This window comes from Micrasema longulum, unplaced genomic scaffold, assembly GCF_059751315.1.
Source record: "Micrasema longulum isolate JH-2025_06_02 unplaced genomic scaffold, ASM5975131v1 h1tg000097l, whole genome shotgun sequence".
NCBI classification, from domain to species: Eukaryota; Metazoa; Arthropoda; class Insecta; order Trichoptera; family Brachycentridae; genus Micrasema; species Micrasema longulum.
The window spans coordinates 2,675,129-2,701,667 of NW_028277303.1; the positions used below are offsets into that span (position 1 = coordinate 2,675,129).

The 26,539-nt window shown below is 31.9% G+C and overlaps 1 protein-coding gene across 2 annotated transcripts; it reads right to left on the reverse strand.

Moving 5' to 3' along the window:
- Nucleotides 1-336: 336 nt before the first annotated feature.
- On the reverse strand, nt 337-26,539 carry LOC148284711 (uncharacterized). Of its 2 annotated transcripts, XM_088236664.1 has the most exons (10): nt 26,202-26,539; nt 21,075-21,137; nt 20,319-20,445; nt 15,665-15,782; nt 12,062-12,370; nt 11,480-11,566; nt 10,556-10,706; nt 7,818-8,034; nt 5,107-5,141; nt 337-2,457 (listed from the first exon to the last, which is right to left on the reverse strand). In XM_088236664.1, the coding sequence occupies exons 1-10, from the start codon at nt 26,263-26,265 to the stop codon at nt 2,291-2,293; spliced, it is 1,338 nt and encodes a 445-aa protein (XP_088092790.1). In that variant the 5' UTR covers nt 26,266-26,539; the 3' UTR covers nt 337-2,290. The 2 variants fall into 2 exon arrangements, with proteins under 2 accessions (XP_088092790.1, XP_088092801.1); XM_088236675.1 differs by lacking the exon at nt 5,107-5,141 and having other exon boundaries at nt 1,937-2,457.

A 26,539-nucleotide genomic window follows, 5' to 3' on the forward strand; every position in this document is an offset into this window, starting at 1 on the left:
CCATGACTTAAAACAGACGTAAAATAACCTTTCTCTCGTTAACTCGAAAGATTGAATGAATTTGACTTTTTTAAAATAGAGTAAAACCCTCTTTTTATGTTTTTCAAGGGAGCAACAAAAGTGTAAAACTAATGAAAACGTTGTGAGGAAATGAAAAATCCACGGAAAAATTTAATTACATAAAAATGAAATTAATACTCTGGACTATAGTGCAAATTTAATATACTGCTAGAAAAACTGTCAAAATTGGGAATGTCAAATAATCTGACCTATTTTTAATTATTTCATTTAAAAGATTATAATATTTTATATTTTTTAAGACGGTATTATAATCTGTTTTTTAATTATTTTAATTTTTTAAAATCATTTTTTACAGAAAAACTTAAATTTTAAAATGCTAATTTTTTTTTTTAATTTGCATAAAATACATGATTAAATTTCCTCTAAATAAGGGGGAAATTTATTTATATGGTATTACGAAAAATTTAAGGAATTTAAACTATCATTCATGACCGCGCAAAAACTGTTTCACACCTTGTGATAACTTTTTGATAATCTTCTTTTCACGTTTAATAATATTTGTGTTGCTATTTTCTAAAACTTCATGCATTGTAATCTATTGATATAAAGACTTTACTCTTCTAAACCTAATGTGTTAAATGGATGTCTAAATTCAGTAGAATGTTAAAGTGGCGTTTTCATTTGAATGGAAATTAAACCTCAACTATCGACATCGGAACTAAAATTTTTTTTTTAAATGTATCAATTAAAATATCAATAAAAATTCAATGTAAAATAAATAGCCTTCTAGAAAATTAAACATTTAAACAAAAAGGTCGATTTGCCTTGAATTTTGTTTGAGACAATAATTTACCCTTTATAACTTGTTTACCTTTTGATTTTTCAGTGTTGATGCATGCGGTGGCACACTGCACTGTTTTTATGTTAACATAATTTTGAAATTGTTTGAACGGGGGGAATATTTGTACGAGAATGTATGAACAACAATGGGACATGAACATTGTGGCGTAAAAGCGGGAAAACATAAAATTGAGAAACGTAAAAAGGAGATTTTACTGTACTTTAAATATAGTATTTTGTAAAAATACTATTTAAAATTAAAGTTATATATATGTTTAATATAAGTCTATAATAATATTATTCATTAATACTATTGTGATCCAATAAATTACATAGTACAGATTCTGGTACAAGGTCACACTAAAGAATAAAAAAATATTTATATAACAATTAAAGCATAACCAAACATTAACAAATTCAAATAATAATCAGAAATAACATAAAATAAAACATAGTGTATCATTCATGGATCCCACACAGGATGTGTTAATGTATTGTTGCTGTACATCTTTAAGCAATACTGTAATATTTACAGTGCACCCGCTGATATTTTGCTAACCACCTTACCCGTACAGAGTAACTGCATATTGCACATATTCCTAGCATGCAAAAATGTTTCCTTTTCATTTAACATTTTCTATGTAAATTTTCTCAGATGACTTATTTACACAGTCAGATAAGAAAGTATTTAAGGCAAGACTTTAATGTACAGTTGTTTCCAAAAAGTATATTATTAATGGCAAAATTTGATAAAGACTACAAGTTGCTACACAATATAATAGTGGCTGCAATATGGGTATAGCATATAGCCATTTTAATGCAAATACAGAAATCACAACCAATATAATAATTAAAAGTTGATAAACATTAAATTTGATACCAAAAAGGTACATGGTATTTCACAATTAAAAATAATACTCTGGGTATTGATTGAGCCTAACATATACACAATGTTAAAGCTTATATACCTGGTTTCTATAATCTATCAAAATATATTTGAGAGCACCTGGTGATATTTTACTTAAGTAGAATGTAAAATAATACGAAATATTTTAAATATTTATAAATGTTTTAATTTTTTTTTAAATAATGTCAGCTCAACAGATTAAAATTTATAACATTTATTAGAAAAACGATGGGAAAATAATTGTATTATACAGAAAAGAGACAATTCTGCCAAAACAATTTTTGTTTTAAACTTCTTTTTTTTTCAGTGCACAAATATTGTTTTCAATAGGCATTGTTTTTTTAAACAAGTAATTACTAGAAACTAGAATTTAAACTAAATTAGAGAGATTTGGATTAAAAAATAAAAAAAATACGTAGAAGTTAAAATGGTGGAAATTACCATTTTTATTAAATCCGTTAAGCTAACACTGACCAAAGTATATAAATATGTGGATAGATTGATTGTGAAGATATGGATTATTTATTGCTGACGACATCCACTTTTTGGACGCCCATCTTGGGATCGCTGTCTTTTTTTAGATGACTGCTTTTTAGAATCATCTTCATAATGATCTTGTTGAAGGCTCGACCTCTGTTGAATATCTCTTGAATCATTATGCCATTGACTACGCAAATCGTCTTCTAGATCTGTAAATTAAAACAAGATAAATTTAAAATATACATTGATCACTAAGGATAAAATCAACATATACCTAATACCTATACTATATAGAAAACCAGATTTATATAAAAGGACAAAATGTGTAGGAAACTATGATTTTATTTTATTTCAACAGACACCCAAAGGTACATAACAGAGTGCTGTATCGGTATAGCTACTGCGGCATATTTGATATTGAAAGGCAAATCCATCAGGCTTATTCTTCTCAGCTTTCAGAAAAACTTTCATAAATAATAATCAGCTAATCCGAATGCTAGCGAGATGCAATTAATTCAGTAAAGGCAACCAAAAAATTGCTCATCATCAATGACACGGAAGAAAATTAGTGCTTATTTTTTCAAGTGTCAATAAATATTACTACAGACAAATCAGGGGGTAATCTTCAAAAATGGTCATGTCCACTTTTGTTTATTTGATTTACTCACATTTACAGTGACTTTTAGGTTCTGAAGTTTTTACACTGTAGCAGAACAGTGAAGGACTTGACTAATTTTATAATTTTGCAATTTTAAAACAATAAATTTATGTGCTAATAGAAGTAATACTGATACATTGAAGCAAAATCGATGCTTGAAAATGAATGTACAAAATATTCAGAAAAAAAAGCGGGTCATTTTTAGCTCAACCATTTTTAAACGTCACCTTTTGAAATATTGAATAACAATGTTATACACTGTAAAAGACTTTAATTCTTATAATAATATTCATCTATTTATGCACAAGCACCATCATCATAATTTCTCTAACACAAATTATAGCCATAAATATAATTTAACAGAATCGTGTTTGATAATGCAAACAGTTTGTTGGTCCGAAAAAGCCCTTATTGCTGTTAGTTCAGACTAAAGAGGCTCTCCTGTCCATCTGATTTTGGGAAGTATACGTACGGGTATTTGTGTAAAATATGTATAGTCCATTTAAATCTTTAATAAACTTTGCTTATGTATGCTTGACAGAACATTTTCAAACTAAATATTGTAGAGTGCCTACTAACACAAATCAAATTTGTATGTTTTCACCGACAGGCACTAACACAATAACATACTGTCTTGGCTATACGTATTGGGTACCCTAAATAAACTATGTTTTTTTGTTTTGTGTTAGGATTTAAAAAAAAACTAACAATTGTTTTATAATATTGGTAATAATTATATCTTGTGCAATTTTTTTTTACTTGTTTAACAAGTATGCACTCTTTTTTTCATATTGCTTAACAACTTTTGGCAGATTCTATATTGACCCATTCTTCAAATACGCATTTTTTATTGTATTTCGATTTTGATGTTGTATTTTTTAAACCAACCCATTTTTAAATATTGACTATAAATGATCAATTGGATCTAGGTCAGGTGACTGTGCAGGTCAATCAGTAAGGTTAGTTTTTTTTTTTTAACCACTCAATACTTTTTTAATGTATGGCATGGAGTGTTGTTCTCATCATTCCATGTCCGCTCCCTAGTTGGATCATATGGTATCCACAAAGAGCCTCCATGCATCTCTATCGGCTGCCAACTCCTTTGCGTCCTCCCAAGTCAGGTTCTCGTCCCGAAGTTCTGACATAAACTGCTGACGAACAGCCACACCTGTAGATGCTATAATACTACAACTAAAACTGTAATCCTTCCTCCACCAAGAGGCATCACGCAATCAATGTGATATTCTTCAATTACTGTCTGATGGTCTTATATAGAAAGAATCTATAAATAAAGAGAGAAAAAATATGGCTCCCCTTTTTATTTTATTTTTAAATACCTACAGACGAAATATTAAAATGATTTTTATATTGATTATTTTGCTCCAGTATATTTACTTTGATATTTATTTTATCAGACCAATTTTTGCCAAGTTATCTACCATGGATTTTATTATCGCTTTGCAACCTCGTAAACCCAGACTCCAAAAGTCATCCTCCTCATTGTGCGAGATAAAATTTTAACACTACATTAATTTTGCAGCTCTGCAGATATCTTTGAAGTTGTGCTTTGGCAAGTTTTAGTGACATGTCTGTCGAAATTTGGTCTTCGCAACTAGAAGTAAACCTTCTTCTGCCAGGTTTTGGTCTGTTTTATAAGAGTTTGATTTTAAGAATCATTTAAGTATAGTTTGGACCGCATACCTAGAGCACATAATTTTTTGGCAATTTCAACGTAAGTTAATCTCTTTGAATTAATTAATAAAGATTATCTGTGATCTCTCACTTTCACTTAACTGACATGTTTTAAGCGTTATAATGTGTAATTACGAATGTTTAAATTAAAAAAGATCGCACTTCTATACTGCTTAAACTAACTGTAGAGCTTAGCTTAACAGATAGAACTGACCCACAAAACAAGTAAATTAAGTATTTAAAAATAAACCACACCCCTTGAAACAATGTAAATAAACTCAAGGTCAAAAAAAAATTCATAAAAAAAACAATCCAAAAGGATTACAATGATTCCAAAAATTGTAGTATTTAAAGTTGTAAACCAATTATACAGAGAGAGCTTAATATATATGGCTGAGGTTGTAGGCTTATTAAAAATTTAAATGCTCATTGGCAACAATTTATGTGCGTAATGAATGTGTTTATTTAATCCCAGTTATATATTGAATCAAACATATTAAATACATACCTAAAGAGTCATGCTGCAATTTTGGTTCTGCCATTCTAAGAACAATACGAAACACAACATTTAACAATGGACATACACATTTAACAATTGTACAAATACATACAATGATATATAACATATTTAAAATCAATATGCGAAGTATGTTTACTTTTATTATTTACGCACGGTACATATAATGTATTCAATGAGTGGAATCTAGTTAGAGTCTGTCAAAATAGAGAACAAATTAAAAGAGGGCGCCGCTATTATTTAAATGGCAACAGGTCCGAAAATGGGTGATGGAATGAGGTTTACATTTATTTAATACCACTGCATATTCTTATTTTATTGTTAATTCATTCAAAATCAGAATCTAAAAACTCAACACCCAAAAATGTATCCTCTTCTACAAATTCAACTTCAGATTCATCTTCTGGGTTGCTGTCACCATTATTTACTTGAATTATGAAGTCATCAATATTTCCATCCTCATATTTTTTGTTTTTTCTATATGTTGGCAACAATTTCTTCAGTTTTCAGTGGTTATGCCATGAAATGCATTTTTAGTGAATTCCATAATATTGTTTCTACATCTTGTGTTTCTTTGAGCAACATTTTGTTTTGCTAAAACCCATATTTATCATATGGGATTTAGGTCACAGTAATAAGGCGTTCTCCTAGTAATTTATCTATTTCTTTTTATGTCAACCATGTCACCAAAAGTAAAAATTAGCTATTTACCAAATCTTCTCAGAGCAACTTTTGTTTTTTATGCCCCTAATACCCAGAAAGTGCAGATTAATCAATTCGTTATCCATGTTAGTAAACATTAAAACAAAGCGAGTAAATATAGAACTAAAAATATTTATGTTTACAAATAATAAATGTTATTTACAGTATTCAACATATAAAGGTCCTTGCGCTTTGAGAGAACTTTTCTTTTAAAGGGTATGTAAACATATCCTCAAGTCATTTTTAAGTGTTTTCAAGCAACAGTGCTACACAAGATGTTTATATCATTTCAGTTTACGGAATTCTACAAAAAAATTGTAAAAACTTCAATAAATAACACTCATTTCAGCAGTTCATCTATAAATGTGGTATCCATTTGAGTCTTTCAGCTCTGCACTCTTCAAAATAATGTTCAAAAATGTTGAAAATTACTTCCTTATTACCACTTTTGATTATTTTATTCATACCGATGATAGTTTTAATAAAAACTCGAATATAATGCCAATTTAAATACAATATCATTTGAAAACTCATACACCAATGCTAAATGACAATATTATTGAAATTCAATTTGTGCTGCCAGCCTACAAATTTTGTAATTTTACTTTTAGTTCTACTTTATTTTGACAGACTTCGGACTGTTTAATTTAGACCAGGGACGTCATCAAAACGGAAACAAATCATAAAAAGGTTAAGTGCAGAATTATGCTACAGAAGCGTAAATCTTATATTTGTATAGTACGATCTTCATTCTACATAATTAACTTTATTGTTGACTAACCACAAACATAATAAATTACATACTTATTATTTAAATTAGTCATGTTCATTTTAAAGTGCCTCACCTGTGTGGTTACGCACACATTGATTGGGCAATATACGCACAAAATACAGACAAAAAAATTACATCATATGAAATGAATGTTAAACAAGCGCTGAATTTTTAACAAAAATAATGTTTTTTCGGTGGCGAAAAGTACTGAGCCCCAATATCGTAGTTTTGAGAAAAATTACTGAAGCTGACTAGATAATAAAAAATACACCTAATAAAATTAATTAAATTGGATTGATTAAACTTTCAGGAAGTTTCATTTATGGATATTCTCAAAATATTCTAATAAAATATGAATAATTTTGTTACAAACAAGACAATTTTACCATTGAGGCCATGATATACATATTAGAGAGCAAATGTCAAGCTGCCATAACAAGAATTAGATAATAATATAAATATCTGCATATAGCTTATCTATGTGGGTCAACTTGCAATACTTTAGTCACTAAATAGAATATGGTAAAAAAAAAATTTAATGTCCCGTTTATTTACAGATTAAGAGAAGACTGTATTTTTTTTTATCACAGAAACTAAGAAAAAAAAAATGGTAAACATACAAAGAAAAAATACTGCATGCACATATACAAAAAAATATGTAAGTATGCATTAAACTCTTTTGAAAATACATAGCAATATAAATTTACTAACTAATAAGTGTGAATTATTGAAAATAAGTTTTTTCATGACCCTAAAAAAAATTAAAAAACTTAAATATTGAGCTTTCATCGACCACAAAATTTCTTGATGTTTCTCCGCAGCTTTTTTATTATTTTACACATTTCTTGATGAAAAAAAAACTGTGTAGTTGATAATTTTGATATAAAGTACATATTACAAAAAAATTGACAATATTTCTGGACATACTGTTTGTTTACCCAATAAAATAAATAAATATTGCTAATTAAATTCCTGTGACTAGTTTTACTTTTCATAATAGATCATTGAGCGCTTTCGCCCAAGTAGACATTTCAATAAATCCATTCTTATTAGACAAAAGTGAAACTAAACTACTCTAAATATGTAAACTTCCATATTTCTTTCATCTCTGTTTAAATACATATTAATTTAAACCAATAGCATCAAAATTGTGAGTTTTTTTACTATCTCATAAAATCAGTACAATTTTTATTTTTTTATTTATACGATAATAAATGTGTATACATACTTCGGTCTTCCAGAAGTTTTTGGAGGTGCTGGTGGAGGACGAAATGATTTAGAATCCTTAGTGAAGCTATTTAGAGAATCTGATAAAGCCGCTTGATCATGGAATCCTGGCTTGGTGTGAAATGGTTCTGTATAATACGGATCTTCTTGATTTTCAGTTGTGCTAGAAAAGGAGTCCAAACGCATCGGATGGGAATCAATACTCGACTGACGATTTTCTGAAATAAAATTAAAACTTATTTTTCAGTTTTCGGAATCTTAATGTAAAATGGAATACTGTAGGAGTGGAAATTATTTTTAGTAAAAAACATGTTAATGATGATTTTAATTTGGTAAAGAGTCAACTTTTAATTGTTAAGTGATATTACATATTCTATTGATTTATAGAATAGTCTCAATATGTACATCTTTAAAATAAATATTTTTGCTGTGGATTTGAACACTTTAACATCAGTGTAAATGTTTTATTGTAATTGAAGAATTACACGACTAGTTTCGTTGGAGTAATCCTCCTATCCTACTACCGAGTGTCACAACACTCCGAATAGGTACATACTTAATTATTTAATTAGAATACAACATTAGCTCACATAACAAACCTTTTTATTTCACAATTATTGGTCATTAAGTGAATGTTGATTCAACTAATATATAAGTATTATCTACAATATCTTTAGTATGTCTAAATATTTGAAGACAAAAATTGGAATTTATATGTATCTTAATAAATATTATCGTCTCCATGTTATCATAATTTTTTTTTAAATAAATATTTGCATTCTTATGATTTACCAAAATATTTAATGGTTATCAAGTTGGGGTAGAGTGGGATTTGAACTGCAGACCTTTGATCCGCGAGTCAGACACTAGCCACGGGACCACAACCCGATTTTTTAACTTTTTAACTGAGGAATTTGGCACGCCCACTGTAATCAACATCATATCATCATCATCATTCCCTTTCCGCACCTAATGGTGCATAGGGCACTACATTGGTATACCAATTGCAGCGTATCTTGATCATTTTTGTTATATGAAGATAAGATGATCAGTCTTACACTTCAGGTACCAGTCCACGGACTATGAAATATTCTAGTGTAAAAACACCCTTTTTAAATATATATTTTATGTCAACCATGTTGGGAATTGAACACGAGACCTCTTGCATGGTAAGCGAACGCGTTGACCATTACACCCCGAGGCCGACAAATCAACATATTATGTATAATATTGGCGGCATCTATGGTGTAGGTGCTTGACTTATGATCGGAAGGCTCTGGGTTTCATTCCCAGTGAGAAGACAAAAATTAGATGTGATTTTTCTTAAGCCGGGTGAACTGTGAAAAAATGGCTGCAAGCAGCAACCGACTGAAAGAAATGGAAGGATATGGAAGAGGCTTTTATCCAGCACAGGAGAACAGAAAACTGAAGAAGAAGAAGAAGAAGAAGAAGAAAAAAAAGGATGAACATTTATGCTGGCAAACTCATACTAATGAATTAAGCTGCAAAATATTTTTCAGTCTACACTCATTTAGACGGTTGCAAAAATTCTTACCCATTAATACTAAATGCACTCTGGTACAAGCATTACTACTACCCATTCTAGATTACGCTGATGTTTCCATGACCGATTTAAGCTGTGAGCAACTCGATAAACTTAAACGACTTCAGAATACATGCATAAGGTATATTTTTGGTCTTAGGAAATATGACCACAGTTCTGATTATCGTAGGCAACTGAAATGGCTCAAAATTAGACAGCGGAGAGACTATCACTCCCTCTCACTTCTGTTCAATGTACTTCATGGTCCTAACTCTCCTATACACCTGCGTGAAAATTTTCAACGCTTATCAATTCATGGTTTATATCTTTGTTCTAATTCTCAAAGCACTCTCCTAATACCCATCCACAATTCCTCTGTCTTCTCTAACTCGTATAGTGTCTATGCGGCTCGACTGTGGAATCATCTCCCATCCACCATCAAAGATGTTACTACAGTATCTGTATTTAAATAGCGTCTGAAGAAACATCTCCTTTCTCTTCCTTAATATCTCCTCTTTCCTCTTTTTTCCTTTTTCCCATTGAGTAATAGTATTGATTTAAGGTAATTTATATGCAAATACATTTATTTCTATTAATAAGCATTTTTTTATCTTTATTTTCTATTTAATATGTTTTAACTTGAATTATAAAAATAAAACTTTTACTTTATTGGTTGGTTGGAAGAAATTGCCATTTGGAAATAAGCCCGCCAACGTACAGTTAAAATTATGAACCAAAAGTTAAATAAAAAAAGAAAAGACAGCTCCGAGAAATACAGAAATGTGAAACGTACCATTAGAAGGGAAATTAAAAAGGCCCAAGAGGAATGGATGAGACGAGAACTGAAGGCTCTTGATTGTCAACACAATTCTTTCCTTGTCCTCAAGAAACTTAAGGTGTCAAATGTAACAACTTCAACGCTTAGTTGTCTGTATGACAATAATGATTAACTAGTACTAGAAAAAAAAACATCCTCAAGACTCGGGAGGATTATATTCGGGACCTTTTTAATGATCAGAGACCAGATGCCAGTAACAGTAAATCTCAAGAGAGTCTACCAATCCTACGTTCCGAGATTGAAGAAACATTTACAGGATGTTTAGTTACGTACTTGGAAATTACTAAGCGAATGCCTATGCATTACAATAATTTTATAGGCATATAACTATCAATATATATATTGTAATCTCACTTACCAGAAATAAGATCATAAGGTTGACAATAGGTATCTCCAAGCGATGGGTGACGGTCTAAAGCACGATTTTCAGCCGCATTATTTTTCATCAGTTGCTTCTGAAGAGCGCGAGCTTTTTGCTTTTCTTTCAGCTTTCGGAAGCGTTCATATTCCTATTTGAAAAAAAATCTAGTTAATAGAATATAAATGACATTAATAGTAAAAATAAATTAAATATGCTAGAAAAAAACTCCTTACATATAAGAATTCGAGAATGCTATGAAACACAACTGTCAATAGGACATAGCCATTGAATTTAATATAAAACTAGTTTAAATAGATTGAGTTTTCTACTGACATTTCTTGGAGGAACTGCATTTTAATAGAGAATTATCACTTTTTTTTACATATTTAAAGTAAAAAGAGTCTATGAAATAGTGTCCGGTAAAAAAAAAATTTTGCTATTTATTAGCATAAAAAATATTTTGAATTCCCACAAAAACCATCATTGCATTGGCCACCCCCCTAATACGTCACGATTCATGTTAATTTTTAGATTTGTTCCAAACCATTTGAGTTTTTTAGAACATCGTCACGAATCTTGATGTCACAACTATCAATGCCAAACATGTCGCGTTTTTCTAGTGACATTTTTTTATATTTTCTTTTTTAAAGCTATGTATGAAAACATTTCTCTACAATATCCATATTGATTTTGAAAATATAATTAATTATTCTAAATTCATTTCATATATTTTTTCAGTATTTGAAGTACATGATATTTCCCCATTATAATAAAAAAATATTTATATAGTTTTATTCTACTTTCAATTGGTGGTAAAAATAATAGTCGAATAAAACTATATATCTATTTTTTAATGATGATGAAATAGAAACAGTTTTAAAATACTACTAACTATAGAACAATAAATTAATGATTAAGTACCCTGTTCTGTAAAAGACGAGCAAGTTCTCCATCTCTTATTTCATTGGGATCTTCTTTTCCTTTGCTTCCGAGCAATCTTGCAAGTTCCTAAAAGATATAAAATTAGTAAACAATGAATTTCAATATCATTATCAAGAGGTTCATAAAAAACATTAAATTAGTATACAATATATAAATATAAATATTGTCGGATCTCGGACAAACTCGCTGATGTTATAGTTAGCCAAAATTCTTAGTAAACAATGGTCACTTCACTGTTCTTTTTTTTATGTAGAATATAATATTAGGTAGGAAAAATGATTTATTAATGATCAAAAAAAAAACATTTTATTTATACACCTAACTTAAATATCTCGTGCATTTTTATCAAACGATCCGCGTATTTGCCCGGCATGCAAGAGGTCTCAGGTTCGATTCCCGACATGAAATATTAATTTGAAAGGGTGTTTAACACTAAAATATTTCATAGTCCCTGGACGGATCATCTTATATTCATGTAACAAAAATGATCAAGATATGCTGCGGTTAGTGTAGATTGCGATGCGGAAGGAGAATGATGTCTAGTGTGGGATATTTACTTACAGCGTCTCTCTCTTCTTGCAACAGGCGAGTTTGTTCCTTATGAAGCTGTTCTTTGGAAACACCCAATGCTGCCTCCAATTCTTCCAAATATTTTGTAGAAAATCCCGACGCTTCATCTGACTGTTGAGATGGTCCGCTAATAGCAGCCGGTACATTGATCAAATTCCTTACTTCATCCAATGCACTGGAGTTCCTTACTTTATTTACTTTGTTTTCAGGATATATATCATTATTATTGGACGTATCGATTTTGGATGTTCTTGGCAAACCGAAATTTTCAGGGTAGCTTGTTGATTGAACATCAGATCGCTGTAATTGAATGTATGTTATTGAACTAAAATAACTAGTAATGTTTTGAGTATGTCCAAATGTTTGTAGACAGGCTGGATTTCCTCCCTAGGGAGTTTTTCAGATCTAATTTTGTCGCAACGGAGAGGGAAAACTTTTTTTAGAATGGAATATGGAAGTCTAGGCATTTAACATAGGCAGAATGGTAAATGTTACGCAGTGTGTAAAGTGGCCACTCAAACCAGCCAATGACAGGTCATCAGGCCTGTAAATGCCTGGACTTCCATATTCCCGTCTCTAAAATGTTTTCCCTTTCTATTGCAACAAATTTAGATGCAAAATAACTAGATTTAACAAGGATTCTGAATGCAAAATAGAATATAATTGATAGTTGAAGCACAATTTATATCAAAACTAAAACTTAACTTATTATTATATGAAATAAGTTATAATAAATTAAGTTAAATAAAGTACAAAATAAAAATTTAAAGCAATATAAATTTTAATTTTTAAAAATCAACAAATAAAAATAAGAAAAATATTGTTCGCAGAAAATTTGAAATGGGCAATCGCAAAATATTTTAATGATATACACCGCAAGACAAAAAAAATTACGAGTTTACCTGCTACCGCGCCCCTTGACTTTACTGAACCCTTTTTCTAAGAAATCCTTTATCGATACCTCTTTCTTTTGTTTAATAAATTAAGGACACTATGTGTCACCTTTCTACAATATTTACATTTTAAAATGTCTCAACAGTCTTGTTTTACCCGCGTTTGAGTGAACATAACACAACAATCATGGAAAGTGCAAAGCAAATGTCGATTGCGATAAAATCCAAAATAATCACATTGTCGCAAGAAAACATATCTAATTGTGAAATATCTCGTCGAGTTGGGTATTCAGAAGGTGCAGTGAGGTTTTTATTAAAAAAAATCCAAGAAACTGGATCCATAGAACGGAAAAAAGGAAGCGGACGGGGGCGCGTGACATCTGCCCGAGATGATCGCTTAATAAAAAAAATTGTTATGCGCGATCGATTTTTAACGGCACCTGAAATACACGCAGAGGTGCAGTCTACCAGCACATCAACATTTTCAGTAAAAACAGTGTCCAGGCGGCTGTTGGAGCATGGTTTCCAAGCACGGAGTCCCGCAAAGAAACCATTACTCACGGACAAAATGAAGAAGGCTAGACTGGATTGGGCGAAAGAGCACCAGAATTGGACCTTGGAGGATTGGCAAAATGTTGTTTTCTCTGATGAATTAAAATTCAACCTTTTTGGTCCAGACGGCAGAAAGATAGTTCGACGAAAACGTGGGGAAAGATATCATCCGTCGTGCGTCACTCGAACCGTTAAACATTCACCCTACGTGATGATTTGGGGGTGCATGACAGCATACGGTTTAGGACCTTTAAATTTTGTACAGGGTACGATGAATGCCATTCAGTACAAAAAAGTGTTAAAAAAACATATTATTCCAACAATCGAGGACATTACGCAGTATACCGCGGACCCAATTTTTCAGGACGATTCTGCGCCGTGCCATAGAGCCCGCACTGTGAGTACAAATATATATATTTTTAAATGCATTTTGTGACCACATGATAAATAATTTATTGTTTTTTTATAGATCAATGAATTCAAGGAGAAAATTGGCTTAAAATCGTTGACGTGGCCCGGGAATAGCCCTGATTTGAACCCGATAGAAAATTTATGGGCGATTATGAAAAAAAAAGTCGGGAAAAAAAAATCAAAAAACATTGAGGAATTAAAAAAAAACTTAATTCAAGTTTGGGAAGAAGAAATAACATCAGAAATTTTAGATTCGCTTTACGCTTCTCTAAATAATAGAATTTTACATGTTATAAAAAATAAAGGTGAATTCACTCAGTACTAAATATTTTTAAATGTTATAAATATGTTTAAATGTAAAATACTTTAATTTAAAATAAAGCGATAAGAACCTACTTCTTAAATGTGAATTAAAAAATAACATGTCTTTTATTATTCCATCACAAACACTCGACCATAAATGAACCGTTATGGGTCTCTAAGGTTCGGGTAATCTGATACCTGATATATAATGGCAATTTCTAAGTACAATTCATGAGTAAGATTTTTTATTTTAACCTTGAAATAACGAGTAGTCATCACATATGTCAAACAATATAAAAAAAACTAATTTAATATCAAGAATAATTCATTATATGTCAATTTTAGTTTTTTTTGAGAACTCGTAAATTTATTTGTCTTGCGGTGTATATATAGCATACGATGTATTTGAGTTTGTAGCAAAATAATAACAATAAACAGATCTTATAACTCAGGTTTAAATAATGTAATGATAGGAAAGTATATTTGATAATAGAAAATTACATATAATATGTTATTGAGATGAAATGCAAAAAGACGAGTAAAACTATGAACAGTTTAAGAATATTGAAACACTAATTTTGTGCTTTTTCCTTTTTAACATATTTTAAATCATCAAAGGACCCCAGAAAAAAATAAGTAATTTATTAAAAAAATTAAATAATTTTTAAAATTTCTGTCAAAATGGACAAATTGGTTACATGAAACAAGTAAGATAATATACCCATTTGACTGTAACAATTATTGAAATATATACTTTTTGTGGCACAACTGGCCCCTAACAAAACCCATTTATTATTCGAGCCGCTAACAATTAAATGCTTAAATATTTTTAAAATTTACTAAAAAATATTTGAATATTTATTTTTTCTCTATCTACAGATTTAAAGATTTTTCTAGAAAGGAATGATGAAGAGGTGAAAACGTCTTAAGAAAAATTGAATACTTAAATCTAATGGAATCCACGAAAACAAACACTTGGTAGCATCAAGTTATTTCAAGAATGTTTTGTCATTAGTGCATTGAGAAAAGAACAAATAGTGTTTCTAAAACCAATATTTTAAATATTTTTGTAGTAATTTAGAAAGTAGAAACAAAAAAACATATATTTAAAGGAGAGGTCAGATTAGTATTGAATTTATTAGCTGAATTATTGAGTAGTTTACTGCATATAATTTTTAAATCGCTTATAAAACTACCTACTTAAGGTTTTCAATACATCGCACAAACACATATTCAAAATGTATAAAATCGGTCGGCACATTTAGAGAAATTTAATAGTTTAATCATATGAAATAAAAATAAAATTTGGTGGTTATTACATCTATATTTTTTTTTATGTACGAATATACAATCATTAATAACAGTAACCATGTCCGCAAATCTAACAGAATTTTCATACAAATCGTAAAAATAAAATAAATATTGGAAAAATCACCTGACTAGGAAAGTTACTCAGGTGATCTGCAGGAACAGTTTGAGATGAGCGACCTCTCTGCAATTCCAAGTGTTGTAATGCTTGTAATTCTCTGGCAACTTGAGCATCTTCTTCAGCTCTATATAAATAAACATATTTAGGACTTTACATATGAACCTGGTACAAAGTTACGCCTAGACATAGTGATAGAATAAGGATGGGAATATCATCCTTATATAAGGCCTGTTGCCGACGTAACGCGGCATATGCCAACTTGGCGGCCCTTCCTGCATGTATAGAATAGGAATCATTTAATGTAATATTATTGACTGCCCACTATGTTATTTAATGTATCCTAAAAATAAACTTGTTTATTATTCTGTTTGAATGTTCATCGCCGCACGGTCGGCGGGGAACTGCGGCCGGGTAGCGGGAGGGGGGCGTCCTTATACATGGCGCGAGAGAGACCGATAGAGCGGGCGAATGTGCTCGCTATCTCTCTCGCCGCGTGATTGGTCAACCTAGTACCGCCCGCTATTGGACTAGCACCGCCGCCGCACGGCAAAATGTATTGTATATATAGCCCCGCCGGGCAAATAATAAATCAGTCAAATCGTCACGCTACTAAGGGCTTTTACTCTCCACCTCGTCTCCCTGCCTCGCTTCAAACCTGACCTCACCGCCACCTGGAATATTCGAACGCCGCTACCCCCTGGACTTGGAACTCGGGTACTCTTTGGATTGGATTGGATTTTGGACCCCGGATAATTTGGACCCTCGGCTACTTCCCCGGAACACACCCCGCCGTTCCCGCCAACGGAGAGATACCGGCCTTACAACCCGGTTGCCTGCTTCAGGATTGCGGTCGCCAGTGCTACTCACTAGCGACCCCGCAAGGGATCTCTAGGCAGCGATACCTCCCCCGGAGCTTATCGTTCGTCGGCTGAGGCCCGCCTACGCCCGGCCACTCTACATTGACATCAGCACCTATAGTATACAGTTCTTGTGACTGGCGCGATTGCTACGGAAGCCAGTAATCCGCCGCGTCTGTTACAAGGCCCTTAAAGTTTTATTCTATAATGTGGATATTGTGGAAAGTAACCATTTGAAATAAATGCATGTACCAACTACTTTCACAACTGACAATGTGAGGAATATGGGTAGAAATTTAAAAATAAAATACTAATAGATTCAAATCGTGGCCAACTTTTTAAGGCCCAAAAAAACTTAATACCAACCTGTTTTTCTAATCATTTGAATAAATCTGACAAATAAATTAATTGTTTTAAATTAAATTAAAATCAATATTCATGGAACCACTTTTGTAAATTGCCCTTAAGATGTCATACAGTCAACCCTCCTATAACCCGATATTCTTACAATGCGTTTTTCATACAAGACAACATTCCAACAACGCAAATTACCTGAAAAGTCTGTCTATTGCTCCGTATAAACCGGTTTTGACTCAATTACAAAATAAAAAATCCCAAGATGAAAATTTATAAAGTGAATAAGATTTTCGTCCCATAAAAAAAAAGGATTTGGTCAATAATATATAACAATGATGCTGAATCAAAAGCGTATTAAAATAAGTTTTTTTGTTAAAAACAATTTTTTAGGTTAAAATTTAATTATATCTGGGATTTTTACAGCTATTACATAAACAAAATAAGTAGAAAAATCTTAAAAATGCTAAAGCCAATTTAAAAAATCCACTGTAAATATAATGACACGTAATATATAAGAAAAGAAGTTTCGTAATTGTATTTGTGTGACGTTTGTATTCATGTGTATGTGAATGTGTGTATGCGTGAATGAATGAGGGAGAGGATAAATGTGCGTGTGGGAATGAATGAGGGAGAGGGTGCATGTGTGTGGGTGCGTAAGTATAAAAAATAATTGTTTAAAACTTGTAATTGTATTAAAAATGGTACAAGAAAGAGCTTAGTAAAAAGTTAGAAACCTTTTTGTTAAAATTCAAATCAAGAAATGTTATAAATTGTATTTTTTTTAAAAAGCGTGATAAATTTCAAAACCGTATTCTGAAAAAAAAAAAAGCATTATATTTTTAAATTTAACTGATACACATCGAATGAATAATGTGCGACGAGTCCCATACAATACGGTAGGTAACCACAAAATGCAGTAATGTATCATATTTTATAAACGTACAGTCAAATATGTAAAAATTCAAAAAGTCAAATATGTAAAAATATTACAAATATTCATTGCCATTTGTATAAAATTTTATTTATTGAACGTATCCTTCAAAACTTGGACTTGGTAAATGAAATTGTTTATTTATGTTTATAATCCAAAACACCGGCCTGATTTATATACAATTTTATGTATGAATAATCCGATTTGTATAAATTTCGAGTTTATTATAGTGCGGTGTGATAGAGAAACTCAGGGGGCGAAGCACCCACCCGAGCTTCTTCATCCACCAACGGGTAAAGAAAGTCGGGTAAAGAAAGAAACCAAAACCAACCTTCGACAAAACATACTCTTTCCCCACATGTGAAATTGTGCACAAGACTAAATTTCAAATAAAATAAGCTTTTTTCGACTAACATTTCTTTAATACTTAGTAATCTAACATTAAATTGCACAAATATTTAAACCTCAGAAGACATATAATACTTTACAATAGGTCATAATTTCATAATTTTGCAGCTCGCTTAAATGTAATTAAGTCTCCTGCGGGGTACGTCAACTTAAGATAAAAGAAAGTAGATCTTTTTTCGTTTTATTTATTCGTTTTCATTGTTTTATTATTAATTATATATGTGTACACGTATGTATGTACGTATGTGCATTTGTGTATGCACATATGATGTGTATGTATATGTACATACATGTTCATGTGTGTATATACATGACGTGTATGTGTTTCATTTTTATTTATTTTTCATGGTTTTATATTTACTTACTATTTCTTCTCTTCCTTCCCTATTTTCCCATCCCACTTGCTTTCACCTCTAGCGAACTGTATGTTTTGTTTTTTAAATTTTTGTTCCTTTATGAAACCCATAATTTATCTTGTTATTTGTTATTATTCTGTATGTATTGTTTATAACCATGACAGTGTTGGTTTCAAAAAAATAAAAATATTTTAAAATAAATAATACGGTACAAATTAATCGCGTTAGGGGAAGGTTGACTGTATTACGAAAATGGTGCTATATAAATTATCCACGATAATAATAGTCAGTAGAATAAGTAAACAGGTTATTTTAAAAGTTTCATAAAATGTTAAGACATAGTTGAATCTTTCACTGAAAATGTTGTAAATAAAATATGTATAAGAAAACATGTTGATGCTAAAACAATTTTACTGCCATATTTTCCCATAGTAAAAATGTCACGATTGCTTTCATCATAATGCAAATATTTTATTTGAATAAAAAGTCATGAAAAAGTAATAATTTTCTTAACGATTTGTAGATAATACGAACAATAAAGACAAATTTATTTATTTATTAATGTGCTTTAGCAAGTAGACCAAATTTATTTTGAAAACAGATATTGATGACTATTTTTAATTCATAAAATATACATAAAGGATAATAGAGCACAGAGATAAAGGCTCATCAGCTATAAACAATAATAAGATTTTGGAAGATCCCTAAAGGAGTCAAACAGGGAAGTGTAATGTCACCGTGGTTATTCAACATATACATGGATAAATGTATGAAAGAATTGAAAAGTATGGATGTGGGAGCGAAAATGAGTAATCTAACTGTCAGTTGCCTTCTGTGCGCCGATGACGCAGTCCTCCTAGCTGACAGCGAAGAGGAACTGCAATCCTTGGTTACAAAGGTTTACGAAGTGTGCAAGGAGAGTGATTTGCTAATGAATGTGCAAAAGTCGAACGTCATGGTCTTTGAAAGAAATGTAACTATGACTGAATGTAAGATTGTAGTAAATGGAGATAGTTTGAAACAGGTCGAAGAATTTGTATATCTGGGTAGTATGTTTACTAGAGATGGAAATATGGACAAGGATATTGAAAGGAGGGTTAGTGCCGGTAACAGAGTTAATGGTGCCTTAAAGTCTGTCGTAGCAAATAAGTGTCTATCGCAAGAGGCTAAATTAGCAGTTCATAATGGAGTTCTGGTACCAACCCTAATGTATGGAAGCGAAGCATGGAGTTGGAAAAAAAGGGACGAAAGTAGACTGAATGCTGTTGAAATGCGATCCCTCAGGCGAATGTGCGGAAAAACAATGTATGATAGGTGCCCTAAGGTTAAGCATTATCGACAAAATTAAGAAAGGTCTTTTGCGATGGTTCGGTCATGTGGAGCGAATGAATGATGAAAGAACGGCTAAAAAGATTTATGATGCGAATGTGTCTGGTTGTAGAAGTCGAGGAAGGCCGAGAAAGACATGGCATGATCAAGTACAACAAATTCTTGAAAGTGGTCATGTGAAAAGTCGGAATAATCGACGTGCGTGCATGAGAAGATGTATGAATGTGAAGGAAGCAAAGGAAGTGTGCCAGGACAGAGTGGTGTGGCGTTCTATCCTCTCTGCCTACCCCTCCGGGGAAATGGCGTGATGGTTAGTTAGATTTTGGAATTAAGGAATGACCTTATCCTTTTTTATGCAATTTGAAATATTTGTAGGAATTTGAATTTTTGATTGGTTTAAATTTAAATGGTGATCAACTTACTGGCGCTTAAGAAGGCGTGCTTTGCGACGTGCTTTCTCTTCGGCTTTTCTCTGTGCAGCTGCTGCTGCAGGAAAGTCTTCTCGAATCTGGCCATTTCGGTGCCGATTACCACTTAGATGTTTACTTACTGAAAAGTTATTCATATTTACTGCAGGTGATTATTACTCATTAACGCAGGAATAAAAATTATAAATTACCTCTTTAAAAATTTGTCTTGATAATTTTTAAAATCAATAACAATTTATATTTAATTCAATTTAAAACAATTAGTTATTTTTCCACATAGTTTTGTTACTCATTATCATCTTCATTCCTTTTTCACACCTAATGGTGCATAGGGCACTGCATTGATCCATCAATTGCAGCGTATCTTGATAAATTTTGTTACATGAAGGTAAGATGATCAGTCTTACGCTTCAGGTACCAGTCCAGGGACTGAAATATTCTAGTGTAAAAACACCCTTTAAATAAATATTTCATTTCAACCATATTGGGAATTGAACCTGAGACCTCTTGCATGGTTGTTGCTCAGTAACGGGTTTCATAGTTTTCATAATATATATGATAAACTTAACAAAACCTGCTGATTAAAGTTTTCATACATTAATTTAATGTAAATTACTTAGAACTGTAAAAAAAAACACTAATAATAATCGTCTATTTGAAGATATTGTTTGAAATATATTTTAAAGTAAAACAATCTTTGTCACGTCATCTACAGTAAAACCATATTAAGAAAATGATCAAATTAATTACTTTCTTCATCTTGCAGTCGATGCGCCAATTCTTGATCAGTTCTGAGCAGCCAACCCCGAGTTACTGTAAAGAATCATGTGATAAAACTATTAAAAATATAATTTAATGGGTAATAAAGGGCAGGCCTTTTACTTATTTTTAACAGAAATGATTACTTTCTATCCAAATATTTCAATTTTGAGATTATTTCTAACTAATCGTTAATAACAGTGGTAGACAATGAAAAACAATTTGCTGTAAAGCAGTTTTCAAACCTCTCACATGTAGTCCACGACGCTACCACAGAAACACACTTTATTTCTTAACAAATATATAGAGCCATCTTCATTACATTTTTATCTAAAAAAAATAACTGTAGTTCACTGTTTTTTTAATAGGGCCCAACACTATAGATGGTTTTATTTTTCCTTTAAATTATAGGTACGGTAACAAGCCTTCTAGTCACAATATATCCTCTGCTTTTTCTAAGAGATCCATAGATTTGTGGTACGGTACACACTTGTTATAATTGTTATTATTTGTTATAGGCAGGCATCCTTTGCTGATGTGCCTATACCTCGTGTACTGCTCTTTGTCCAAGTTCTTCTTCCTTTAAAAAAAGCATCCAAACAGTTTTTGAACTGGTTGTCCGAAATGGAATGGACAACTAGACTTGGTAATTTATTCCAGTCTGAAACTACCCTGCTAGAAAGGAAAATTTTCTGGGGATTGAGGTGGAATTGGGGACGATAGAGCTTCCAGTTATGACCCCGTAAATTTGTGTTGGGATTTAATTAATACATCTCATACAGGGCCGGCAGTCATGGTAATTATTGATTATCTTATAAGTTTCAATCAAGTCCCCTCTCTTCCGTCGTTCATCCAATGATGTAAGTCCTAGTGCTTTTAATCTACCGTGATAAGGCATCCTTTTGAGTAATTTGGGGATGTTTGTAGCACATCTTTGGACTTTTTCCAATAACTCAATGTCTTTAGTAAAGTAGGGACTCCATACGTGATATCCATATTCCAATAAAAGTCTTACTTAGGTCTTGTATATTTTAAGAAATATCTCTGGAGAATTATTTTGGAATGCCTTTTTAATCAAATAAATGGCTTGACTTGGCTTTCTTGGCAATAGACGTGATGTGAGCTTCCCATTTTAAATCCATTGATATGATTATGCCGAGATCTTTTTGATGATTTACGGGTTTGAGTTAGGCACCACCCAAAAGATAAGTACACATAGGGTTGTTTTTGCCTATGTAAAGAACAGTACATTTTTCAGCATTTAGCGATATTAGACAGTTTTTAGTCCATTCATTGATGTGGTTCAAATCCTGGAGTAGTTGACTAGAGTATAAAAGGGGGTTTGCAAACAGTTTGGTGCCATCTGCAAAAATACTAGATTGAGATTTTATTGCTGTTTTGAGATCATTGATGTACAAGATGAAGAGGATCGGGCCAAGGACTGAACCTTGCGGAACGCCGCTGAGTACGTTATGTTCTGTAGATAAGGTGTTGCCTAATTTTACTTGAAAGATACGATTGTTCAAAAAAGCTTTAATCCGTCTTAGTAGCTTACAACGGATACCCAAGTGCTCCAACTTCTGGACCAGTCTTTTAATTAAAACACAATCAAATGTTTTTTCAAAGTCAAGATTGTTGTTTGGACATAATGAATTTCTCTAATGCATCATGCTTGACTACTGAATAAAATTGTAATTAATATCACAATGAGGATTTAAAATCTTGCAAGAAGTTCTAAGTTCGTTCATCAATGGAGGAGTCAACATAGACGGCTACCATGGAACTAATTAATCATGTAAAACTATTTTAGCACATGGGTTATATTTCAAATATATTGATTGATACAGTTCATGCATAAAAAAGTACAAACAATAGAAAGATTATGCAAATTCAATATTGTAAACAACACCGGTTGACAAGTACCGACTTCACAGATTTAGAGGTGGCGGAGTTATTTTTTCTCAACACGGAAGTGATTTATGGCTCCAGATGGCCAAAACAAAAGAAAAAGTAATTAGAAAAAGTAAAAAGTTGGGAGGGTCCGATGTCTTGCAGGGTACCCGCTGGCACAGCGCGGGTATAAACTGTGTAACTCGGTTATAAGCTTAGACTATACCCTGTCTGCGTAATCTATAAGTGTGAAAGCACTACAATTAATGATATGAATCATACACGTATAAAACATGTGAGTCGAGGTCCTGTAAAAATACCAAGACAAAATATCAAGTAATACTTTGGCCAGCCGAGTTTTTTGTATCTAGTACTTTAAGTCTACACCACCACGCACCATTTTCAGAAGTTTGCGAAAGGGCCTAAAAGTTAGCCTTCGTACTTTACTAAGTGGGTACTAGGGATCAACTACTAGAATCAGGATTTATCAAATTATGTCAAAGGGCCTGGTGAATCAAACAAGGAAAGTGACCTGATAAGCAGTAGCAGATCAGTATAACATAATCTTACGGGAGTGAGAACCAAGGCGTGCTCCAGTATGAGAGTCCCAAACAAGAAAAGCAGGTTTATAAGCTCAGACAGCCCTGAGTAGGTGTCTTAAATCAGAAAGTACCCAAAAAGATAAGCAGAATGGTAGGAAGACGACCAGATATACTCTTGACTTGTAGAGCAAGGAATTTGCCTTACAACGGCCAACATTAAGAGGGGATGACAATTTTAGACGTCTCAGCAATATGTGCTGTAGATATTGACACTTAGCTAATAAAAGAAGTCAAGTATCCGGGCCACATAATTTTACTCTCCAGGGATAACCAGGCTGCTGAGTTTCAGAGAAGAATCGGCCTTAGATGGGCAGCATATGGCAATCTAAAGAAGTTTTTCGACAGAAATGGCTGTATGATGATGATGATGATGATTTACACATTTGCACGAATAGCAACGTGTGTGGTGGGGCAAATATGAAGTTGGTTTATTTGTTTTTTGCCTCGTTCCTCTGCCTTTTTTGTGTTCTTTTAAGAAGAGTCAAAAAGGCCTGTACTGAACACTTTACAACTACAAAAATGGTCATTTGTGTCATGTCCGTTGACCATTGTCAACTGTGTGAATGCCACACAAAACACAAGCACGAATGTATTAATCCTCTTTAACTGTACTGAGATAATTCATGGGAATTGTTTCCTTGGTATGTGTCAACTCACAAAATAACTAAACTTACCAAATAAATAACACACTCAAGACAACTATTTTAACTTTGACATAAAGGTATTTTATATTTACAATATTTTGAGCTTATTTGAATGTTTATAGACAAACTCAAAATATTGCAATGAAACTGACTGGTCCAAGAAGTTTAAAAATTTGAAAATTATTTTTAGGTGTTGCCTAGTATGTGAAATAATTCAAACAGATGAATCTCTTCACAACAATAAAGGTTTCAGCTCTTTAACTTCACTAAAGTTAACCCCCTTCCACGGGCCCTAAAACCAGTACTATATAATTTAATAGGCAGGTCCTTAGAGGCAATTAGAGATATAATCCCATGTTGATACTACATCAGAGGACGACGCTAAATTAATTTTAATATGTTAGCTTAAAGTGTTCTACAATAATTGTTTGTAATAATTTTCAATAATAAATTAATATACCACAACATCTTTGTGTCTTCTTAATGATCAAATGGATGACGATTATCATTCTCCGTGTGGGACCACATCAGCACATAACATATCGATCAATTGTCACAGGAAGGTAAGATGATCAGCTTCAGATGCCAGTCAAAGAACAATGAAACATTGCAGTGTAAAGCTACATTATAAATGAATATTTCCTTCCTGGGATTCGAACCCAGGACCTCGAGCATGGTAGGAGAAAACCCCAATCACCCCTACCAGGTGGACTTTTCTTCACTCAATTTCGAGAGTAGACGTTTACACTCTTCTAGGAGAAAGTCAGTTTCAAAGTGCATAATAAGCTCTTATAAAATAAATAAGGACAAAATTAAATACATATATAGACATAAATAAAATAAAAAGTCATGTTTGAAATTAAAAAAATAGAGAAAGCTTTTGTTCAGTCATCTATCGGGCCTCCAAAAATAATAGAAAACAAAGCACACTCTTCAGATAAAAATATATGTCCTGACACTGGCTGGATGTGTTCCGTCTGGGAATCTTTCATTTCTGTATGAGATAAATGTCACAATAACTTGTATTGTAGCCAGCCGTACCATTGAGGTTAATAGTTAACAATCTGAAGATGCTGGTAAGAGGAAAAGAGCGCTGATTGGTCAAATAAACAAGACAAAATGTACTAAGTATAATTTATTCGAGTACCTATACCATATTGGAAGATTATATAAATACATTAAATCAAAATTGGTGAATTAAAAATTTTCAGCAGATTTCGAAGTTAAACTGAAATAGAATATTTCGTCGGTATACTGATAAAACCCTCTAATTGCCCATACTGAGAAAAATCACTTAAAATATTTTCTTCTTGGTCTTCCTTATTCATATTTTGGACATGGTACATACTCTTGAAACTATCTTAGTTCCTTTTCATTGTTTATGGAGATTTCGAAAAAAAATATCTGGTAAATGGAATGCCTGGTTTTCACCAGAAAACATTTTTTTTAAAGTACTTTTAGTGGGTTCTTATACATGCTAACTTTGAAACTTAACTTGAGAGAATATAGAGGATTTTATTAGTCGATAAATCTCGAAAAATGGCGTATAACTGCATTTTTAAGTTGTTTTCTCAAATGTCAACATTTAGAGGGATTTATCAGTATGACCAAGATTTATGAACTCGGTTTTCTTTTAAACAACAAAGAAAAGTTCAAGTTCATCCAGCAAAGATGCCAAATCCACATCAAAAAAATCTTCAATAACTCTTAAACAATGCTCATAATTTTCCCACATTAACATAAGCCACATTATTCTCTGAGAAATGCCAATTAATACGTACTTAAAGTAACTTATAAAACAGGCATACGGTTGAAACTATAAACAAAGGGAAATATTGCATTAAAACTATCTTAATTGAGGAATAAGAGTTAAGTAGCAATAGTTTGACAATGTATTCAGAGGATTATTTTTAAGCATGGATTGTTACAATAAACAAAAAAGTGTATGGTATAAAAATGGAAACGAGTGAATAAAAACAAACCATCTTTAACATGTATTCTGGGAGGAGCCTCATCGCCGCTGGACCCGTCGTTGGAAAAACTCATTTGGAATGACTAATTATAATTATGTCAATCGTAATCTGAATATTGTGGAACTTCTGAACAACTAAACAAAACGTTACATTTCGATGATTTTTTTATTAAATTAAATAAGAAGAATACTAAACATGGAACATCGAACTAACAAAAACGCCCTAAATTCCAATTAATCGGAATAAAAGTTATGCAAAGTAAAATTTACTTAAGTGCTTCACGATCAACAAATTTTACGACAAACTGTGACAAACTAATCGTAAAACTTTTAAATCTTCTGTATAGT